The 17778-nt window shown below is 44.2% G+C and overlaps 2 protein-coding genes across 2 annotated transcripts; one reads left to right on the top strand and one right to left on the bottom strand.

The window, feature by feature from the left end:
* The first annotated feature begins 13084 nt into the window (after positions 1–13084).
* Positions 13085–13819, top strand: LOC123992456 (thyroid hormone responsive). Its single transcript, XM_046293608.1, has one exon. It carries the CDS (start codon positions 13216–13218, stop codon positions 13666–13668), a length of 453 nt encoding a protein of 150 aa, XP_046149564.1. The 5' UTR covers positions 13085–13215; the 3' UTR covers positions 13669–13819.
* A 507-nt stretch (positions 13820–14326) lies between these two features.
* ndufc2 (NADH:ubiquinone oxidoreductase subunit C2) lies at positions 14327–16895 on the bottom strand. The gene is made up of 3 exons (XM_046293609.1): positions 16624–16895; positions 15139–15282; positions 14327–14518 (listed from the first exon to the last, which is right to left on the bottom strand). Exons 1-3 carry the CDS (start codon positions 16757–16759, stop codon positions 14469–14471), a joined length of 330 nt encoding a protein of 109 aa, XP_046149565.1. The 5' UTR covers positions 16760–16895; the 3' UTR covers positions 14327–14468.
* Positions 16896–17778: the final 883 nt, after the last annotated feature.

Here is a 17778-nt window from a genome sequence, read left to right as displayed (position 1 = left end):
ACTGTGCTTTATCTGGGACGCTAAACCAGACAAAATACTGTGCTTTATCTGGGACGCTAAGCCGGACAAAATAAAACGTGCCTGTTTATATAATGAATGTGAATTGGGTGGGTTAAGATTAATCAATATAAAAGCACTAAACTTCTCTCTGAAAGCTTCACTCATTCAAAAGTTTTCTTTGAACCCTAAAGTAGATTAATAAGAAAAGCTCAGCCATTGTTTAAAAATGATCTTTTTTTTTTGTTGCCTTTGTGCAGATTGCCATGTCTCATTTTCGATTAATTGAAAATAATACTTTTTTTCCCAAGTATCTCTCTTCTTCAAACAAGCATTGCAGAGCTGGCTACTATTTCAATTTCCTCCCCCTGACAAGATATAACAAATATTAAGGCTGAACTCCTTCCTGAACTGCTTAAACTCTAGTCAAACCAAATGCTCTTCAACCGTTCGCTGCCCGCACCCGCCCGCCCGACCAGCATCACCACCCTGGACAGTTCTGACCTAGAATATGTGGACAACTACAAATACCTAGGTGTCTGGTTAGACTGTAAACTCTCCTTCCAGACTCATATTAAACATCTAGCATCTCCCACCCGTAGCACGTGCTCCAGCAGGTATATCTCTCTAGTCACCCCTAAAACCAAGTCTTCCTTTGGCCGCCTCTCCTTCCAGTTCTCTGCTGCCAATGACTGGAACAAACTGCAAAAATCTCTGAAACTGGAAACACTTATCTCCCTCACTAGCTTTAAGCACCAGCTGTCAGAGCATCTTACAGATTACTGCACCTGTACATAGCCCACCTATAATGTAGCCCAAACAACTACCCTGTACTGTATTTATTTATTTTGCTCCTTTGCACCCCATTATTTCTATCTCTACTTTGCACAATCTTCCACAAAACTACTATTCCAGTGTTTTACTTGCTATATTGTATTTACTTCACCACCATGGTATATATTGTATTTACTTCACCACCATGGCCTTTTTTGCCTTTACCTCCCTTATCTCACCTCATTTGCTCACATCGTATATAGACTTGTTTATACTGTATTATTGACTGTATGTTTGTTTTACTCCATGTGTAACTCTGTGTTGTTGTATCTGTCGAACTGCTTTGCTTTATCTTGGCCAGGTCTCAGTTGTAAATGAGAACTTCTTCTCAACTAGCCTCCCTGGTTAAATAAAGGTGAAATAAATAAAAAATCAATAGACCATTTATTTTGGTATTGCCCTCAGGTAGCCTGTTTCTGGTCTCAGGTTCAGGAATGGCTGTAAATGCAGAACATTGGTCTAAAATTGACCCCAAAAATAGTACTGTTAGGAGATCTGGAGAGACCGGGTCAGTCAATTACTAATATACCAATACTCTTAGTAAAAGTATTTATCTTCAACACACAATCTATGGATTCTATTCGATTAGATAGATTGAAATTGTACATTAAACATCACAGCATAGTTGAAAGATATGTGTTGCGTAGAAACACGAAGTGGGTGGCCAGCAGAGATAGATGGGATGGGCTGAGGGAAGCTGAGGGTTGGTATGTGGAATTGGAGACAAGTGGGAGTAGAGTTGCTGTGTGAGAGATAGATAGATGGGATGGGCTGAGGGAAGCTGAGGGTTGGTATGTGGAATTGGAGACAAGTGGGAGTAGAGTTGCTGTGTGAGAGATAGATAGATGGGATGGGCTGAGGGAAGCTGAGGGTTGGTATGTGGAATTGGAGACAAGTGGGAGTAGAGTTGCTGTGTGAGAGATAGATAGATGGGATGGGCTGAGGGAAGCTGAGGGTTGGTATGTGGAATTGGAGACAAGTGGGAGTAGAGTTGCTGTGTGAGAGATTGATAGATGGGATGGGCTGAGGGAAGCTGAGGGTTGGTATGTGGAATTGGAGACAAGTGGGAGTAGAGTTGCTGTGTGAGAGATAGATAGATGGTAAAATATGAAAGTATAAAAAATAAACATAATAAAAAGTACATTTGAATGACACTAAGTGACACTGTTTTTACAACTAATGCCGGTTTGCCTGAGGCTGATGCCGTGCAGGTGTTTGTACACACACATATACACACACACTCTCATTCAAATAAACACATACAAGAACACACACATACATGTCATAGTACCAGACATGCACACAAACATATACAGTCGGATATTATGATTTCAGTTGTCCTTGATGTCCTTTGTTTTCAAGAAAAGTCAGCGAAAACTTAAAGTCAACATACAGTTGAAGTCGGAGGTTTACATGCACATAGGTTGGAGTCTCCTTCCAGTCTCCTTCCAGGCTCCTTCCAGTCTCCTTCCAGTCTCCTTCCAGTCTCCTTCCAGTCTCCTTCCAGTCTCTGTCCTTTGTTTTAAATGTATTACTTTGTTTTATTTTTTCTCTTTAGTTCATTCTCTTGATTGTTGGTGCATTGGGGGGGTTCATTCTCTTGGTTGTTGGTGCATTGGGGGGTTCATTCTCTTGGTTGTTGGTGCATTGGGGGGTTCATTCTCTTGGTTGTTGGTGCATTGGGGGGTTCATTCTCTTGGTTGTTGGTGCATTGGGGGTTCATTCTCTTGGTTGTTGGTGCATTGGGGGTTCATTCTCTTGGTTGTTGGTGCATTGGGGGTTCATTCTCTTGGTTGTTGGTGCATTGGGGGTTCATTCTCTTGGTTGTTGGTGCATTGGGGGGTTCATTCTCTTGGTTGTTGGTGCATTGGGGGGTTCATTCTCTTGGTTGTTGGTGCATTGGGGGTTCATTCTCTTGGTTGTTGGTGCATTGGGGGTTCATTCTCTTGGTTGTTGGTGCATTGGGGGGTTCATTCTCTTGGTTGTTGGTGCATTGGGGGTTCATTCTCTTGGTTGTTGGTGCATTGGGGGTTCATTCTCTTGGTTGTTGGTGCATTGGGGGGGTTCATTCTCTTGGTTGTTGGTGCATTGGGGGGGGTTCATTCTCTTGGTTGTTGGTGCATTGGGGGGGTTCATTCTCTTGGTTGTTGGTGCATTGGGGCGGTTCTTGGGGAATGGAATGAATTGTATTTTTTATTTTCCTTCCTATGCTTTTAGACTGTGGGAGGAGTCTTGAATGGTTGAGGGACAGCTATTGGGGAACTGTGGGGAGATCTTGGATGGTTCGGGTTCACGTTTTTTGGCCTGGTGGTAGATCTGTCAACATGCCCTTGAGCAGGACATTGACCCTGGATGCTTCTGTCTCTCTGAATGGGAGTCTGTTGGATGACTGGTCTGATGTAGTTATTGAATGGCTTCACTGCAAGTATATTGTATGTTTCAAATATTCAATAAAGAAATATATACTTTTTTTAAAAAAGTAGTGATGAAGTCAATCTCTCCTCCACTTTGAACCAGGAGAGATTGACATGCATATTATTAATGTTAGCTCTCTGTGTACATCCAAGGGCCAGCCGTGCTGCCCTGTTCTGAGCAAATTGCAATTTTCCCAAGTCCCTTTTTGTGGCACCTGACCACACGACTGAACAGTAGTCAAGGTGTGACAAAACTAGGGCCTGTAGAACCTGCCTTGTTCATAGTTCTGTTAAGAAGGTAGAAACTAGAGCCTGTAGGACCTGCCTTGTTGATGGTGTTGTTAAGAAGATAGAAACTAGGGCCTGTAGGACCTGCCTTGTTGATAGTGTTGTTAAGAAGATAGAAACTAGGGCCTGTAGGACCTGCCTTGTTTATAGTTCTGTTAAGAAGGTAGAAACTAGGGCCTGTAAGACCTGCCTTGTTTATGGTTCTGTTAAGAAGGCAGAGCATCGCTTTATTATGGACAGACTTCTCCCCATCTTAGCTACTGTTGTATCAATATGACAGTTTACAATCAGTTTTGTCACCTCAATTTCCACATTATTCATTGCAAGATTTAGTTGAGGTTTAGGGTGAATGTTTTGTCCCAAATACAATGCTTTCAGTTTTGGACATATTTAGGGCTAACTTATTCCTTGCCACCAATTATGAAACTAACTAAAGCTCTTTGTTGAGTGTTGCAGTTATTTCAGTCACTGTGGTAGCTGACATGCATAGTGTTGAGTCATCCGCATACATAGACACTCTGGCTTTACTCAAAGCTGCCTTGTTCAGGGGCAGAACGACAGCTTTTTTACCTTGTCAGCATGGGGATTTGAACTTGCAACTAGTCCAAAGCTCTAACCACTAGGCTACCCTGCCGCCTCTACACTAACCACTAGGCTACCCTGCCGCCTCTACACTAACCACTAGGCTACCCTGCCACCTCTACACTAACCACTAGGCTACCCTACCACCTCTACACTAACCACTAGGCTACCCTGCCGCCTCTACACTCTAACCACTAGGCTACCCTGCAGCCTCTACACTAACCACTAGGCTAACCTACCACCTCTACACTCTTACCACTAGGCTACCCTGCCGCCTCTACACTACACTAACCACTAGGCTACCCTGCCGCCTCTACACTAACCACTAGGCTACCCTGCAGCCTCTACACTAACCACTAGGCTAACCTACCACCTCTACACTCTTACCACTAGGCTACCCTGCCACCTCTACACTCTTACCACTAGGCTACCCTGCCACCTCTACACTCTAACCACTAGGCTACCCTGCCACCTCTACACTCTAACCACTAGGCTACCCTACCACCTCTACACTCTAACCACTAGGCTACCTGCCTCCTCTACACTCTAACCACTAGGCTACCTGCCTCCTCTACACTCTAACCACTAGGCTACCCTGCCACCTCTACACTCTAACCACTAGGCTACCCTACCACCTCTACACTCTAACCACTAGGCTACCCTGCCACCTCTACACTCTAACCACTAGGCTACCCTGCCACCTCTACACTCTAACCACTAGGCTACCCTGCCACCTCTACACTCTAACCACTAGGCTACCCTACCACCTCTACACTCTAACCACTAGGCTACCCTGCCACCTCTACACTCTAACCACTAGGCTACCCTACCACCCCAAATGGATGGTAGGACTCTTTCCCATGGTTGATTTTCATGTAGGCCAGGTAGGCTATACTCCTGTTGTAAAGATAAGAAATGTGCTTAATATTAGGAAAGTTGAGAAATATATATAGTAGGCCTAGCCTATAGAAAGCAGATGGGATTCTCCTCTTTTTATTAGAGGCCATCACTCTGTTTTCTCACGCAATTGCATAGCCTATAGAAATGTTGCACAACAAAACACAGCATGGGCTCTCATGAAGGATTGGTTATCGATAACATTTGCATTGATGTCAGAGTGATTAGAGGGACAATAGAGAGCTGAGTAGCAGGCAGTTAGCAAGTTTGCTAAGCTACGAATCGACCATCAGCAGCATCAGAGCTTGGAGAAGTCTAATTATGGTGACTAAACGGTAAAGTGGAATTTGACCAGCCTTCATGAATTGTGACTGCCGGTGTGGCGGTAATATGGTCACAGCAACAGCCTTAGGAAGGGGGTTCCCTAGTACAACTGAATGCATTCAACTGAAATGTGTCTTCCGCATTTAACCCAACCCTTCTGAATCAGAGAGGTGTCGGGTGCTGCCTTAATCGACATCCACGTCATCGGTGTCTGGGAGCAGTTGTTGTTGGTTATCTTCCTTGCTCAGCGTATGATGGACGTTTTCCTCCTTAAAGCACATATTTATATCAGAATACATAAACTCCGTGGCCAAAAGTATTAGTGGATTCCCCTTCATTAGTCGATTCTGCTATTTCAGCCACACCCGTTGCTGACAGGTGTATAAGATTGAACACACAGTCATGCAATCTCCAAAGACAAACATTGGCAGTAGAATGGCCTTACTGGAGAGCTCAGTGACTTTCAACGTGGCACCGTCATAGGATGCCACCTTTCCAACAAGTCAGTTCATCAAATATCTGCCCTGCTAGAGCTGCCCCCGGTCAACTGTAAGTGCTGTTATTGTGAAGTGGAAACATCTAGGAGTAACAACGGCTCAGCCACGAAGTGGTAGGCCACACAAGCTCACAGAACAGGACCGCCGAGTGATGAAGCGCGTAAGAGTGTAAAAATCCTCAGTCCTCGATTTCAGCACTGCCGAGTTCCAACCTGCCTCTGGAAGCAACGTCAGCACAATAACTGTTCGTCGGGAGCTTCGTGAAATGGGTTTCCTTGGCCGAGCAGCTGCACACAAGCCTCAGATCTGCTAAATGCTAAATGTCGGCTGGATTAAAGCTTGCCGTCATTGGCAGTCTGATGGACGAATATGGTTTGGCGGATGCCAGGAGAACGCTACCTGCCCCAATGCATAGTGCCAACTGTAAAGTTTGGTGGAGGAGGAATAATGGTCTGGAGCTGTTTTTCATTGGTTCGCGCTAGGCCTCAGTTCCAGTGAAGGGAAATCTTAATGCTACAGCATACATTCTAGACAATTCTGTGCTTCCTATTGTGTAGAAACCATTTGGGGCAGGCCCTTTCCCGTTTCAGCATGTTTCAGCATGAATACCTTTGAATTGAATTGGAATGCTGACTGCGAGCCAGGCCTAACCGACCAAACATCAGTGTCTGACCTCACTAAGGCTCTTGCAGCGAATGGAAGCAAGTCCCTGCAGGAATGTTCAGTCACCACAGCGCTCTCTAGTCCTCCTCTAGTGGAAAGCCTTCCCAGAAGAGTGGAGGCTGTTATGGCAGCAAAGGGGGGACCAACTCCATATTAATGCCCATGCTTTTGGAATGAGATGTTGTACAAGCAGGTGTCCACATACTTTTGTAGTGTAAGTATAGAGGTATGGTGACTAGGCACCATGTCGTGTACTTCCTGTTCCTTGGTCGTGTAGTGTACTACTCTATCACTTTTCTAATTTTAGGATTTTGTGCTGAGACAGCTAACCTGATAAGGACTGAGTACATCTGTATGGTAGCACCCTGACCATCCAAACAAAAGGTGGTCTCGGCATGAAATGTGTTGAATAAAGCATGGTGTGATGAAGGAAACATACAGGAACTCAAATCCTTCTGTTCACCTGATTTAGAATTCCTCACAATCAAATGTAGACCGCATTATCTTCCAAGAGAATTCTCTTCGATTATAATCACAGCCGTATATATATCCCCCCCAAGCAGATACATCGATGGCTCTGAACGAACTTTATTTAACTCTTTGCAAACTGGAAAACATTTATCCGGAGGCTGCATTCATTGTAGCTGGGGATTTTAACAAAGCCAATCTGAAAACAAGACTCCCTAAATTTTATCAGCATATCGATTGCCAACCAGGGGTGGTAAAACCTTGGATCATTGTTACTCTAACTTCCGCGACGCATATAAGGCCCTGCCCCGCCCCCCTTTCGGGAAAGCTGACCACGACTCCATTTTGCTGATCCCTGCCTACAGACAGAAACTAAAACAAGAGGCTCCCACGCTGAGGTCTGTCCAACGCTGGTCAGAACAAGCTGACTCTACACTCCAAGACTGCTTCCATCACGTGGACTGGGACATGTTTCGTATTGCGTCAGATGGGAATATTGACGAATACGCTGATTCGGTGTGCGAGTTCATTAGAACGTGCGTCGAAGATGTCGTTCCCATAGCAACGATAAAAACATTCCCTAACCAGAAACCGTGGATTGATGGCAGCATTCGCGTGAAACTGAAAGCGCGAACCACTGCTTTTAATCAGGGCAAGGTGTCTGGCAACATGACTGAATACAAACAGTGCAACTATTCCCTCCGTAAGGCTATCAAACAAGCTAAGCGTCAGTACAGAGACAAAGTGGAATCTCAATTCAATGGCTCAGACACAAGAGGCATGTGGCAGGGTCTACAGTCAATCACGGACTACAAGATTAAATCCAGCCCAGTCACGGACCAGAATGTCTTGCTCCCAGGCAGACTAAATAACTTTTTTGCCCGCTTTGAGGACAATACAGTGCCACTGACACGGCCTGCAACGGAAACATGCAGTCTCTCCTTCACTGCAGCCGAGGTGAGTAAGACATTTAAACGTGTTAACCCTCGCAAGGCTGCAGGCCCAGACGGCATCCCCAGCCGCGCCCTCAGAGCATGCGCAGACCAGCTGGCCGGTGTGTTTACGGACATATTCAATCAATCCCTATACCAGTCTGCTGTTCCCACATGCTTCAAGAGGGCCACCATTGTTCCTGTTCCCAAGAAAGCTAAGGTAACTGAGCTAAACGACTACCGCCCGTAGCACTCACTTCCGTCATCATGAAGTGCTTTGAGAGACTAGTCAAGGACCATATCACCTCCACCCTACCTGACACCCTAGACCCACTCCAATTTGCTTACCGCCCAAATAGGTCCACAGACGATGCAATCTCAACCACACTGCACACTGCCCTAACCCACCTGGACAAGAGGAATACCTATGTGAGAATGCTGTTCATCGACTACAGCTCGGCATTCAACACCATAGTACCCTCCAAGCTAGTCATCAAGCTCGAGACCCTGGGTCTCGACCCCGCCCTGTGCAACTGGGTACTGGACTTCCTGACGGGCCACCCCCAGGTGGTGAGGGTAGGCAACAACATCTCCTCCCCGCTGATCCTCAACACGGGGGGCCCCACAAGGGTGCGTTCTGAGCCCTCTCCTGTACTCCCTGTTCACCTACGACTGCGTGGCCACGCACGCCTCCAACTCAATCATCAAGTTTGCGGACGACACAACAGTGGTAGGCTTGATTACCAACAACGACGAGACGGCCTACAGGGAGGAGGTGAGGGCCCTCGGAGTGTGGTGTCAGGAAAATAACCTCACACTCAACGTCAACAAAACTAAGGAGATGATTGTGGACTTCAGGAAACAGCAGAGGGAACACCCCCCCTATCCACATCGATGGAACAGTAGTGGAGAGGGTAGCTAGTTTTAAGTTCCTCGGCATACACATCACAGACAAACTGAATTGGTCCACTCACACTGACAGCGTCGTGAAGAAGGCGCAGCAGCGCCTATTCAACCTCAGGAGGCTGAAGAAATTCGGCTTGTCACCAAAAGCACTCACAAACTTCTACAGATGCACAACCGAGAGCATCCTGGCGGGCTGTATCACCGCCTGGTACGGCAACTGCTCCGCCCTCAACCGTAAGGCTCTCCAGAGGGTAGTGAGGACTGCACAACGCATCACCGGAGGCAAACTACCTGCCCTCCAGGACACCTACACCACCCGTTGTTACAGGAAGGCCATAAAGATCATCAAGGACATCAACCACCCGAACCACTGCCTGTTCACCCCGCTATCATCCAGAAGGCGAGGTCAGTACAGGTGCATCAAAGCTGGGACCGAGAGACTGAAAAACAGCTTCTATCTCAAGGCCATCAGACTGTTAAACAGCCACCACTAACACTGAGTGGCTGCTGCCAACACACTGTCATTGACACTGACCCAACTCCAGCCATTTTAATAATGGGAATTGATGGGAAATGATGTAAATATATCACTAGCCACTTTAAACAATGCTACCTTATATAATGTTACTTACCCTACATTATTAATCTCATATGCATATGTATATACTGTACTCTACATCATCGACTGCATCCTTATGTAACACATGTATCACTAGCCACTTTAACTATGCCACTTTGTTTACTTTGTCTACACACTCATCTCATATGTATATACTGTACTCGATACCATCTACTGTATGCTGCCCTGTACCATCACTCATTCATATATCCTTATGTACATGTTCCTTATCCCCTTACACTGTGTATAAGACAGTAGTTTTGGAATTGTTAGTTAGATTACTTGTTGGTTATCACTGCATTGTCGGAACTAGAAGCACAAGCATTTCGCTACACTCGCATTAACATCTGCTAACCATGTGTATGTGACAAATAAAATTTGATTTGATTTGATTTATATCTGATCAAACTGTAATTTTTGTACATACATGTTTACATGAAACACTTTCACCACTTAAATCCTTTAAATATGTTTTTCATAATTGCACCTCAGCCACGCTCAAGGTCCTAAACGATATCTTAACCGCCATCGATAAGAAACATTACTGTGCAGCCGTATTCATTGATCTGGCCAAGGCTTTCGACTCTGTCAACCACCACATCCTCATCGGCAGACTCAATAGCCTTGGTTTCTCAAATGATTGCCTCGCCTGGTTCACCAACTACTTCTCTGATAGAGTTCAGTGTGTCAAATCGAAGGGTCTGCTGTCCGGACCTGCTGGTGAGTCTCTGATCCTCCTCTACGCAGACGACACCATTCTGTATACTTCCGGCCCTTCTTTGGACACTGTGTTAACAACCCTCCAGGCAAGCTTAAATGCCATACAACTCTCCTTCTGTGGCCTCCAATTGCTCTTAAATACAAGTAAAACTAAATGCATGCTCTTCAACCGATCGCTACCTGCACCTACCCGCCTGTCCAACATCACTACTCTGGACGGCTCTGACTTAGAATACGTGGACAACTACAAATACTTAGGTGTCTGGTTAGACTGTAAACTCTCCTTCCAGACCCATATCAAACATCTCCAATCCAAAGTTAAATCTAGAATTGGCTTCCTATTTCGCAACAAAGCATCCTTCACTCATGCTGCCAAACATACCCTTGTATAACTGACCATCCTACCAATCCTCGACTTTGGCGATGTCATTTACAAAATAGCCTCCAATACCCTACTCAACAAATTGGATGCAGTCTATCACAGTGCAATCCGTTTTGTCACCAAAGCCCCATATACTACCCACCATTGCGACCTGTACGCTCTCGTTGGCTGGCCCTCGCTTCATACTCGTCGCCAAACCCACTGGCTCCATGTCATCTATAAGACCCTGCTCGGAAAAGTCCCCCCTTATCTCAGCTCGCTGGTCACCATAGCATCTCCCACCTGTAGCACACGCTCCAGCAGGTATATCTCTCTAGTCACCCCCAAAACCAATTCTTTCTTTGGCCGCCTCTCCTTCCAGTTCTCTGCTGCCAATGACTGGAACGAACTACAAAAATCTCTGAAACTGGAAACACTTATCTCCCTCACTAGCTTTAAGCACAAACTGTCAGAGCATCTTACAGATTACTGCACCTGTACATAGCCCACCTATAATTTAGCCCAAACAACTACCTCTTTCCCAACTGTATTTAATTAATTAATTAATTTTGCTCCTTTGCACCCCATTATTTTTATTTCTACTTTGCACATTCTTCCATTGCAAAACTACTATTCCAGTGTTTTACTTGCTATATTGTATTTACTTTGCCACCATGGCCTTTTTTGCCTTTACCTCCCTTCTCACCTAATTTGCTCACATTGTATATAGACTTGTTTATACTGTATTATTGACTGTATGTTTGTTTTACTCCATGTGTAACTCTGTGTCGTTGTATCTGTCGAACTGCTTTGCTTCATCTTGGCCAGGTCGCAATTGTAAATGAGAACTTGTTCTCAACTTGTCTACCTGGTTAAATAAAGGTGGAATAAAAATAAATAAAAATAAACTATGTAAACATAAAATAATCTATATCTGTTGGATGACAAATTAAAAGTCAAAATAACGACCAGAGCATATGAGCCGATTTGAGACATCACATGGTTTTAACATTTAAATGTAAAATGTAAGTCATTTAGCAGACGCTCTTATCCACAAAGGAATACAGAGGTGATGTTATGCACACATAACCGATAACCGATGCTGCAATGGGCAAAAATATTTCTTCATCACACGCGGTCAACGTGTTGCACTGTCCATGGACAACTGCCAAGGAAAAGAAAGTAGGGCTGTCCCCGACAAAAAAAAAATATATATATATTGGTTGTCCAAGAGTCATCTTTTCCTGGCCAAAATTGGTCTACATTTTTAAAACGTATACTTTTCCATACATAGACACACTATGTTTGAATAAAATCAACTACACGTAGGCTACTGAGCTTGTCTGTTGCTTTAAGCACTGCCATTAAAAATTAAGGCTCACAAATTACTAAAGAGGGGGCCAAAGATCAATATAGCCTAACCAGAAGAAGAAATAAAAACCTGTTCTGAGCCAGCCATCTCACCCTGCTGCTGACTTCAGATTCTGACATTATGTCGCCTATGGATTAGTCCACGGAGACAGGCCTCTACAATGGATTAGTCCACTCAGACAGGTCTCTACAATGGATTAGTCCACGGAGACAGGCCTCTACAATGGATTAGTCCACTGAGACAGGCCTCTACAATGGATTAGTCCACTGAGACAGGCCTCTACAATGGATTAGTCCACTGAGACAGGCCTCTACAATGGATTAGTCCACTGAGACAGGCCTCTACAATGGATTATTAGTCCACTGAGACAGGCCTCTACAATGGATTAGTCCACTGAGACAGGCCTCTACAATGGATTAGTCCACTGAGACAGGCCTCTACAATGGATTAGTCCACTGAGACAGGATTAGTCCACTGAGAATGGATTAGTCCACTCTGAGACAGGTCTCTACAATGGATTAGTCCACTGAGACAGGCCTCTACAATGGATTAGTCCACTGAGACAGGCCTCTACAATGGATTAGTCCACTGAGACAGGCCTCTACAATGGATTAGTCCACTGAGACAGGCCTCTACAATGGATTAGTCCACTGAGACAGGCCTCTACAATGGATTAGTCCACTGAGACAGGCCTCTACAATGGATTAGTCCACTGAGACAGGCCTCTACAATGGATTAGTCCACTGAGACAGGCCTCTACAATGGATTAGTCCACTCTGACAGGCCTCTACAATGGATTAGTCCACTGAGACAGGCCTCTACAATGGATTAGTCCACTCTGACAGGTCTCTACAATGGATTAGTCCACTCTGACAGGCCTCTATAATGGATTAGTCCACTCAGACAGGTGTCTTGTGTACCATAACATTTAAAAATATATTTTTGCCAATGCTCAATTAAAAGGTCTGTCGACTAACAGCCCATCAACCAGACAACTAAATGGGGTCAGCCCTAAATTAAAGTTTGCGAAAAGTAAATAATGACTTATTGGCCATGGTTCAACATTACAATCCCATCCTATTGCATAACTACAGTTGACCTATTGTCCTCAGTTCAACATTACAGCCACAATGTCCCTCAAAGGATCACCCCATCCTATTGCATAACTACAGTCGACCAGCCCGGCCCACCTCAGGTAGGCTTATCGTAGCCTATAAAGCCCCAATACTCCCCCTCAGCTCCTTGCACTGCATTCAGGCTTCCAGCCCCACCACCTGATCACCAACAGCCCAGGAAAAAGCCATCTTTACCAGAACCATCCATCCACCTGGAACCTCTGCCATGCAGTCTGCCGAGACCAACACCAAGCTGAACCGGGGTTGCCTGCTCCTGGCTCTGAGGCGCTACAGCGCTGCAGTTCATAACATGGAACAGACTGTCCTCCTCCCCAGCCTCCTCCGAGATGTGGAGTCAGACTCCGACACTGACGACGACTGTTTCCAGGACTGTCACTCTGCAGACGGAAGCTCCCGTAAAGACCTGTATGACCACTACCTGATGCTGAAGGCCGTCAGGAACACAGTGGAGAGTGGTCTGGTCACGCTGGACGACCGCAAGGCCAAGAACCAGACCTACCTGGCCCAGAATAAGACCCTGGAGCCCATGCAGGAGGCTGACCCAGAGGCCTTGTTCCACTTCCACCTCAGGGGGCTTTTCTCTGTCATGGGAAACCTCACCAAGAAGTCCCAGGGCGTCACAACCAAGTACATGGACATGATCAGAATAATGAATTAGAAGAAGACTCAGGTTAACCCCATCGACAAAACAAGCAATACATTTTGGGGCTTGAACACAAGACTTCCCGTTGTCAAGCTGTTTACATATACCGTCAGTAACACCAAGTCATGTGTAAAATTGAATAAAAAGGTGTTTTTGTCATAACTGACTTCTGCATGTCTGTTGTTTTTTGTTTTTAAAATGTCCAAGACACTTTAGTGATTGGAGTAAAATAACATAGAGCAGCTACAGGATATGTTTGTTAGCTGATCTACTTCCCCATTATGCATTCATCAAGACTAACATAGCAGCATAATGATTCTGACATTTAATTATGTGTGAATTGTAAAACAGCTCAGAATTGTGTCCTCATGATCTTCAGTTAAAGATGCAATTAGTTTAAATCAGCTACATGTTTACTAGGGATGGGGAGGGGGGTGGGGGGTGACATACCAATCAAGAGGACTGGAATTGCCCAGGCCTGCAACCTGTCACAAGCTTTCAGCTCGACTTGGTGATCAAAGCCTGGGCGTCCAAGGTAACTGTCACATTGAATAAGTACATAATGCTATTCTCTATCCATGAACAGCAGGCGATAATATGACCTATTATCTGAAACATAATGACCACACTTTATTGGAGAGGAATAATATTCTGTGTAAACAAGAACACATTATTTGAGTAGGATTTTGTTTTATTATATACAAGACTCTTTAGGGTTTTACATAATATAATGGGTGATTGCAATAACACCAACCAGGGACTACAGAGACAGATGGTAAAGTGTTCTCTCTTCTCCTTCAGCCAGCCTCCTACACTCAGCGAATTGGGTGAAAAGGCTCCACAATCTCAGCAAATGTCTTCTTCTCTGTGGAGATTAACACACACACACACACCACAAAAAAAAAAAAAAACACTTGATTAAATATTGAATAAAAATGACTGACATATATGTACATATCAGTTAGTTGCCCGAGTTTTGTGAAACAAGCTGGGTTGATTGCTCTGTGTATGGCAATGTCATATACAATGTAAGAAATCAATAACATCAAAATGTGCCAATGACGTAACATTTGGTGAAGGACGGTATTTCTTTGGGGTCACAGCCAGAGCTAGAGCCTGGTTCGTGACTAGAAGAAACAAGCCTGTGTCATTGTTCTGATGGTCCATGAGAACATTATGAAGCTATGGGGGTGTTGTTGCGAGAATCTAGACTAGTGATTGACTTGTCTTGGAACACAAGAGGCATTCAGCGTAGCCTAGTGGTTAGAGCGTTGGACTAGTAACCGGAAGGTTGCAAGTTCAAACCCCGAGCTGACAAGGTACAAATCTGTCATTCTGCCCCTGAACAGGCAGTTAACCCGCTGTTCCCAGGCCGTCATTGAAAATAAGAATATGTTCTTAACTGACTTGCCTGGTTAAATAAAGGTAAAATAAAAAAATAAAAATTTGTGTCTTTCTATGTGGACATCAGTCCAATCCATTTACCTTTGTCTGAAAAGTTCTCTGGATGGAGTCGTACGTATTCGTCCATGTCTCGGTCCAATCTAGCGTATGTGTAGTTCTCGTGTTTGGTGACATGGTAACCAATGAACCAACCAATGGATGCCAGCAAGGCTTGCCGGTGAACACCTGAAAGACAATGAAAAAATACAGGTGGGTTGATCAATACAGGCCATTGATCAAGACAGGTGGGTCCACCTGTTGCATATCACGATGACACTCACCGGTCTCGATCAATGAGAGAATATTTTAAATAGACAAGGCGGCAGCGTACACATTGTTGGATTAATTCGCGGAGCAAAAAACAACAACATTTTAATAACAGATTGCTCTAAATTCAAACTGGACCTCCTGCAACTGTACACAGTCATTTTATGAGACTGCAGTTCCCACAAATTGAGAACGTAGATAGTATTGCCAATACCTGGTTAGTTGAAAAGAAAATCCCTGATGTTTTTAAATTTTTAATTGGCAGACCTGTATGATAGATATCAATTTCTGTAGCTAGTGTTAGCCTAGATCAGCCTGGTAAAGTGTCATTTCTATATTATTAAAATACCTATAAAGCCTATTTTAAATGTGTAGATGGTTGCATCGACGCGATAAGACATCCTGACATGTGGGTTGGTATAATGTGTGGAAAGTTCCAACAGGAATCTGTTCCAAAAACAACACATACAAAATAATATCATCAATTCGCCTAGCAAACTAGCTGCAGAACAGTGTAGCAACTCACCATGTAGCTTTCTCTTAAAATAGTTTTTTTTGTCGATAGGCTACCAGAATGAGGACATTTGTCGGGAATAAACACGGGGAGTGAAACATTTGTACACTAGACCACTTCCTACCCGGTATCTTATTCTGCCACTATACAACTTTCTGTGTTGTTTGTTGGTAAACCTTCTTATTTACGTGAAGTTTTTTGAAAAACAGATTCGATCCCAGTTATTATTGCAGACTAGAAAATATATGTTCCATACTGCATACTGTATTATAATGTAACGTTACCTTCTTGAACATTACATTTACAGAAGACAGTGATTTTTTTGTTGTTGTTAAGAATAGAAGTTGGCAAGCAGTGTTCTGGCATTTATAGCCAGCTGTCAAGCTAACTAGCTTAACGTTAAATCGTTACGTTTGTTTGATAATTAAAACAACTAGCTATTATATAGCCTATGATATTAAAAATGGTTTGACTTGGCAACTAGCTAGTTAACAGCTAGTCACGGTGATCTTGTTGAGCGGCTATAGTGCTTAAAGTGTGCTAGCCGACTCATGCTAAAGTGTGCTAGCCGACTCATGCTAAAGTGTGCTAGCCGACTCATGCTAAAGTGTGCTAGCCGACTCATGCTAAAGTGTGCTAGCCGACTCATGCTAAAGTGTGCTAGCCGACTCATGCTAAAGTGTGCTAGCCGACTCATGCTAAAGTGTGCTAGCCGACTCATGCTAAAGTGTGCTAGCCGACTCTACCTGATTTCATGGGCGGCCTGCGGTTGAGGGCATTCTGTAGCATCGCAGAGCACCAGCCGATAACACCGAGCCAGACCGAGTTTCGGTTGATTATTCCTGGAGGTGGAAGGGCCTTCGCCTCATCTGGGAGCCCCATGTCGGGAAAATACACTGATCCAAACAATTATTATAAATGTACTTTATTGACTAGCCTGCTGGCGCTTCACCTCACAGAGGAAACCAAGGACATATTATTTATCCGTTCAGTGTAACCGTGAAACCACTCCGTCAAGGAACCAAAATACATGGTTCCGCCACAAAAATCTGATTATTCTCTTTTTCAGTTCACAAAATTCCTTGTATTATAGTCAACCATATTTGCATGGTTTATTTTCATCAAATTAAAACACTTTTTTATTAATTCAATAATTTTGCCACAACTCTCTAAAGTTGACTACATTTCAATTGGCCCTGACACTGTATATAGCTTCCTGTCCTATTTCTTATAGGACTGCACTGTTGGGTAGCTCTTGCAAGTTAAACATTTGTACTTGTGCATGTGACAAATAAAACTTGATCTAGTTGATGGTTGGGAATATTTTGCAATAAAAAGCATGTTTTTGGAGCACTGAGGTAAATACAGAGCATTCAGAAAGTATTCAGACCCCTTCCCCATTTCCACATTTTGTTTACGTTACTGCCGTGTTCTAAAATTGATTCAATAAAAAACTGAAATGTCTTATATACATCAGTATTCAGATCCTTTGCTATGAGACTCGAAATTGAGCTCAGGTGCATCCTATTCCCATTGATCATCCTTGAGATGTTTCTACAACTTGATTGGAGTCCGCTTGTGGTAAATTCAATTGATTGGACATGATTTGGAAAGGCACACACCTGTCTATATAAGGTCCCACAGTTGACAGTGTACGTCAGAGCAAAAACCAAGCCAAAGAAGAAATTGTTAGAGTACGACCCTTCCTCATACAGGAAGTGGAGCTTGTCAGGTTCATGCTCTACACCATCCGTAGAGTACGACCCTTCCTCATACAGGAAGTGGAGCTTGTCAGGTTCATGCTCTACAACATCCGTAGAGTACGACCCTTCCTCATACAGGAAGTGGAGCTTGTCAGGTTCATGCTCTCTACACCATCTGTAGAGTACGACCCTTCCTCA

Source organism: Oncorhynchus gorbuscha, linkage group LG13, assembly GCF_021184085.1.
Source record: "Oncorhynchus gorbuscha isolate QuinsamMale2020 ecotype Even-year linkage group LG13, OgorEven_v1.0, whole genome shotgun sequence".
Classification (NCBI taxonomy): domain Eukaryota; kingdom Metazoa; phylum Chordata; class Actinopteri; order Salmoniformes; family Salmonidae; genus Oncorhynchus; species Oncorhynchus gorbuscha.
Note: the sequence above shows the minus strand (reverse complement) of the source record. Positions and strands in the feature narration are given on the sequence as shown.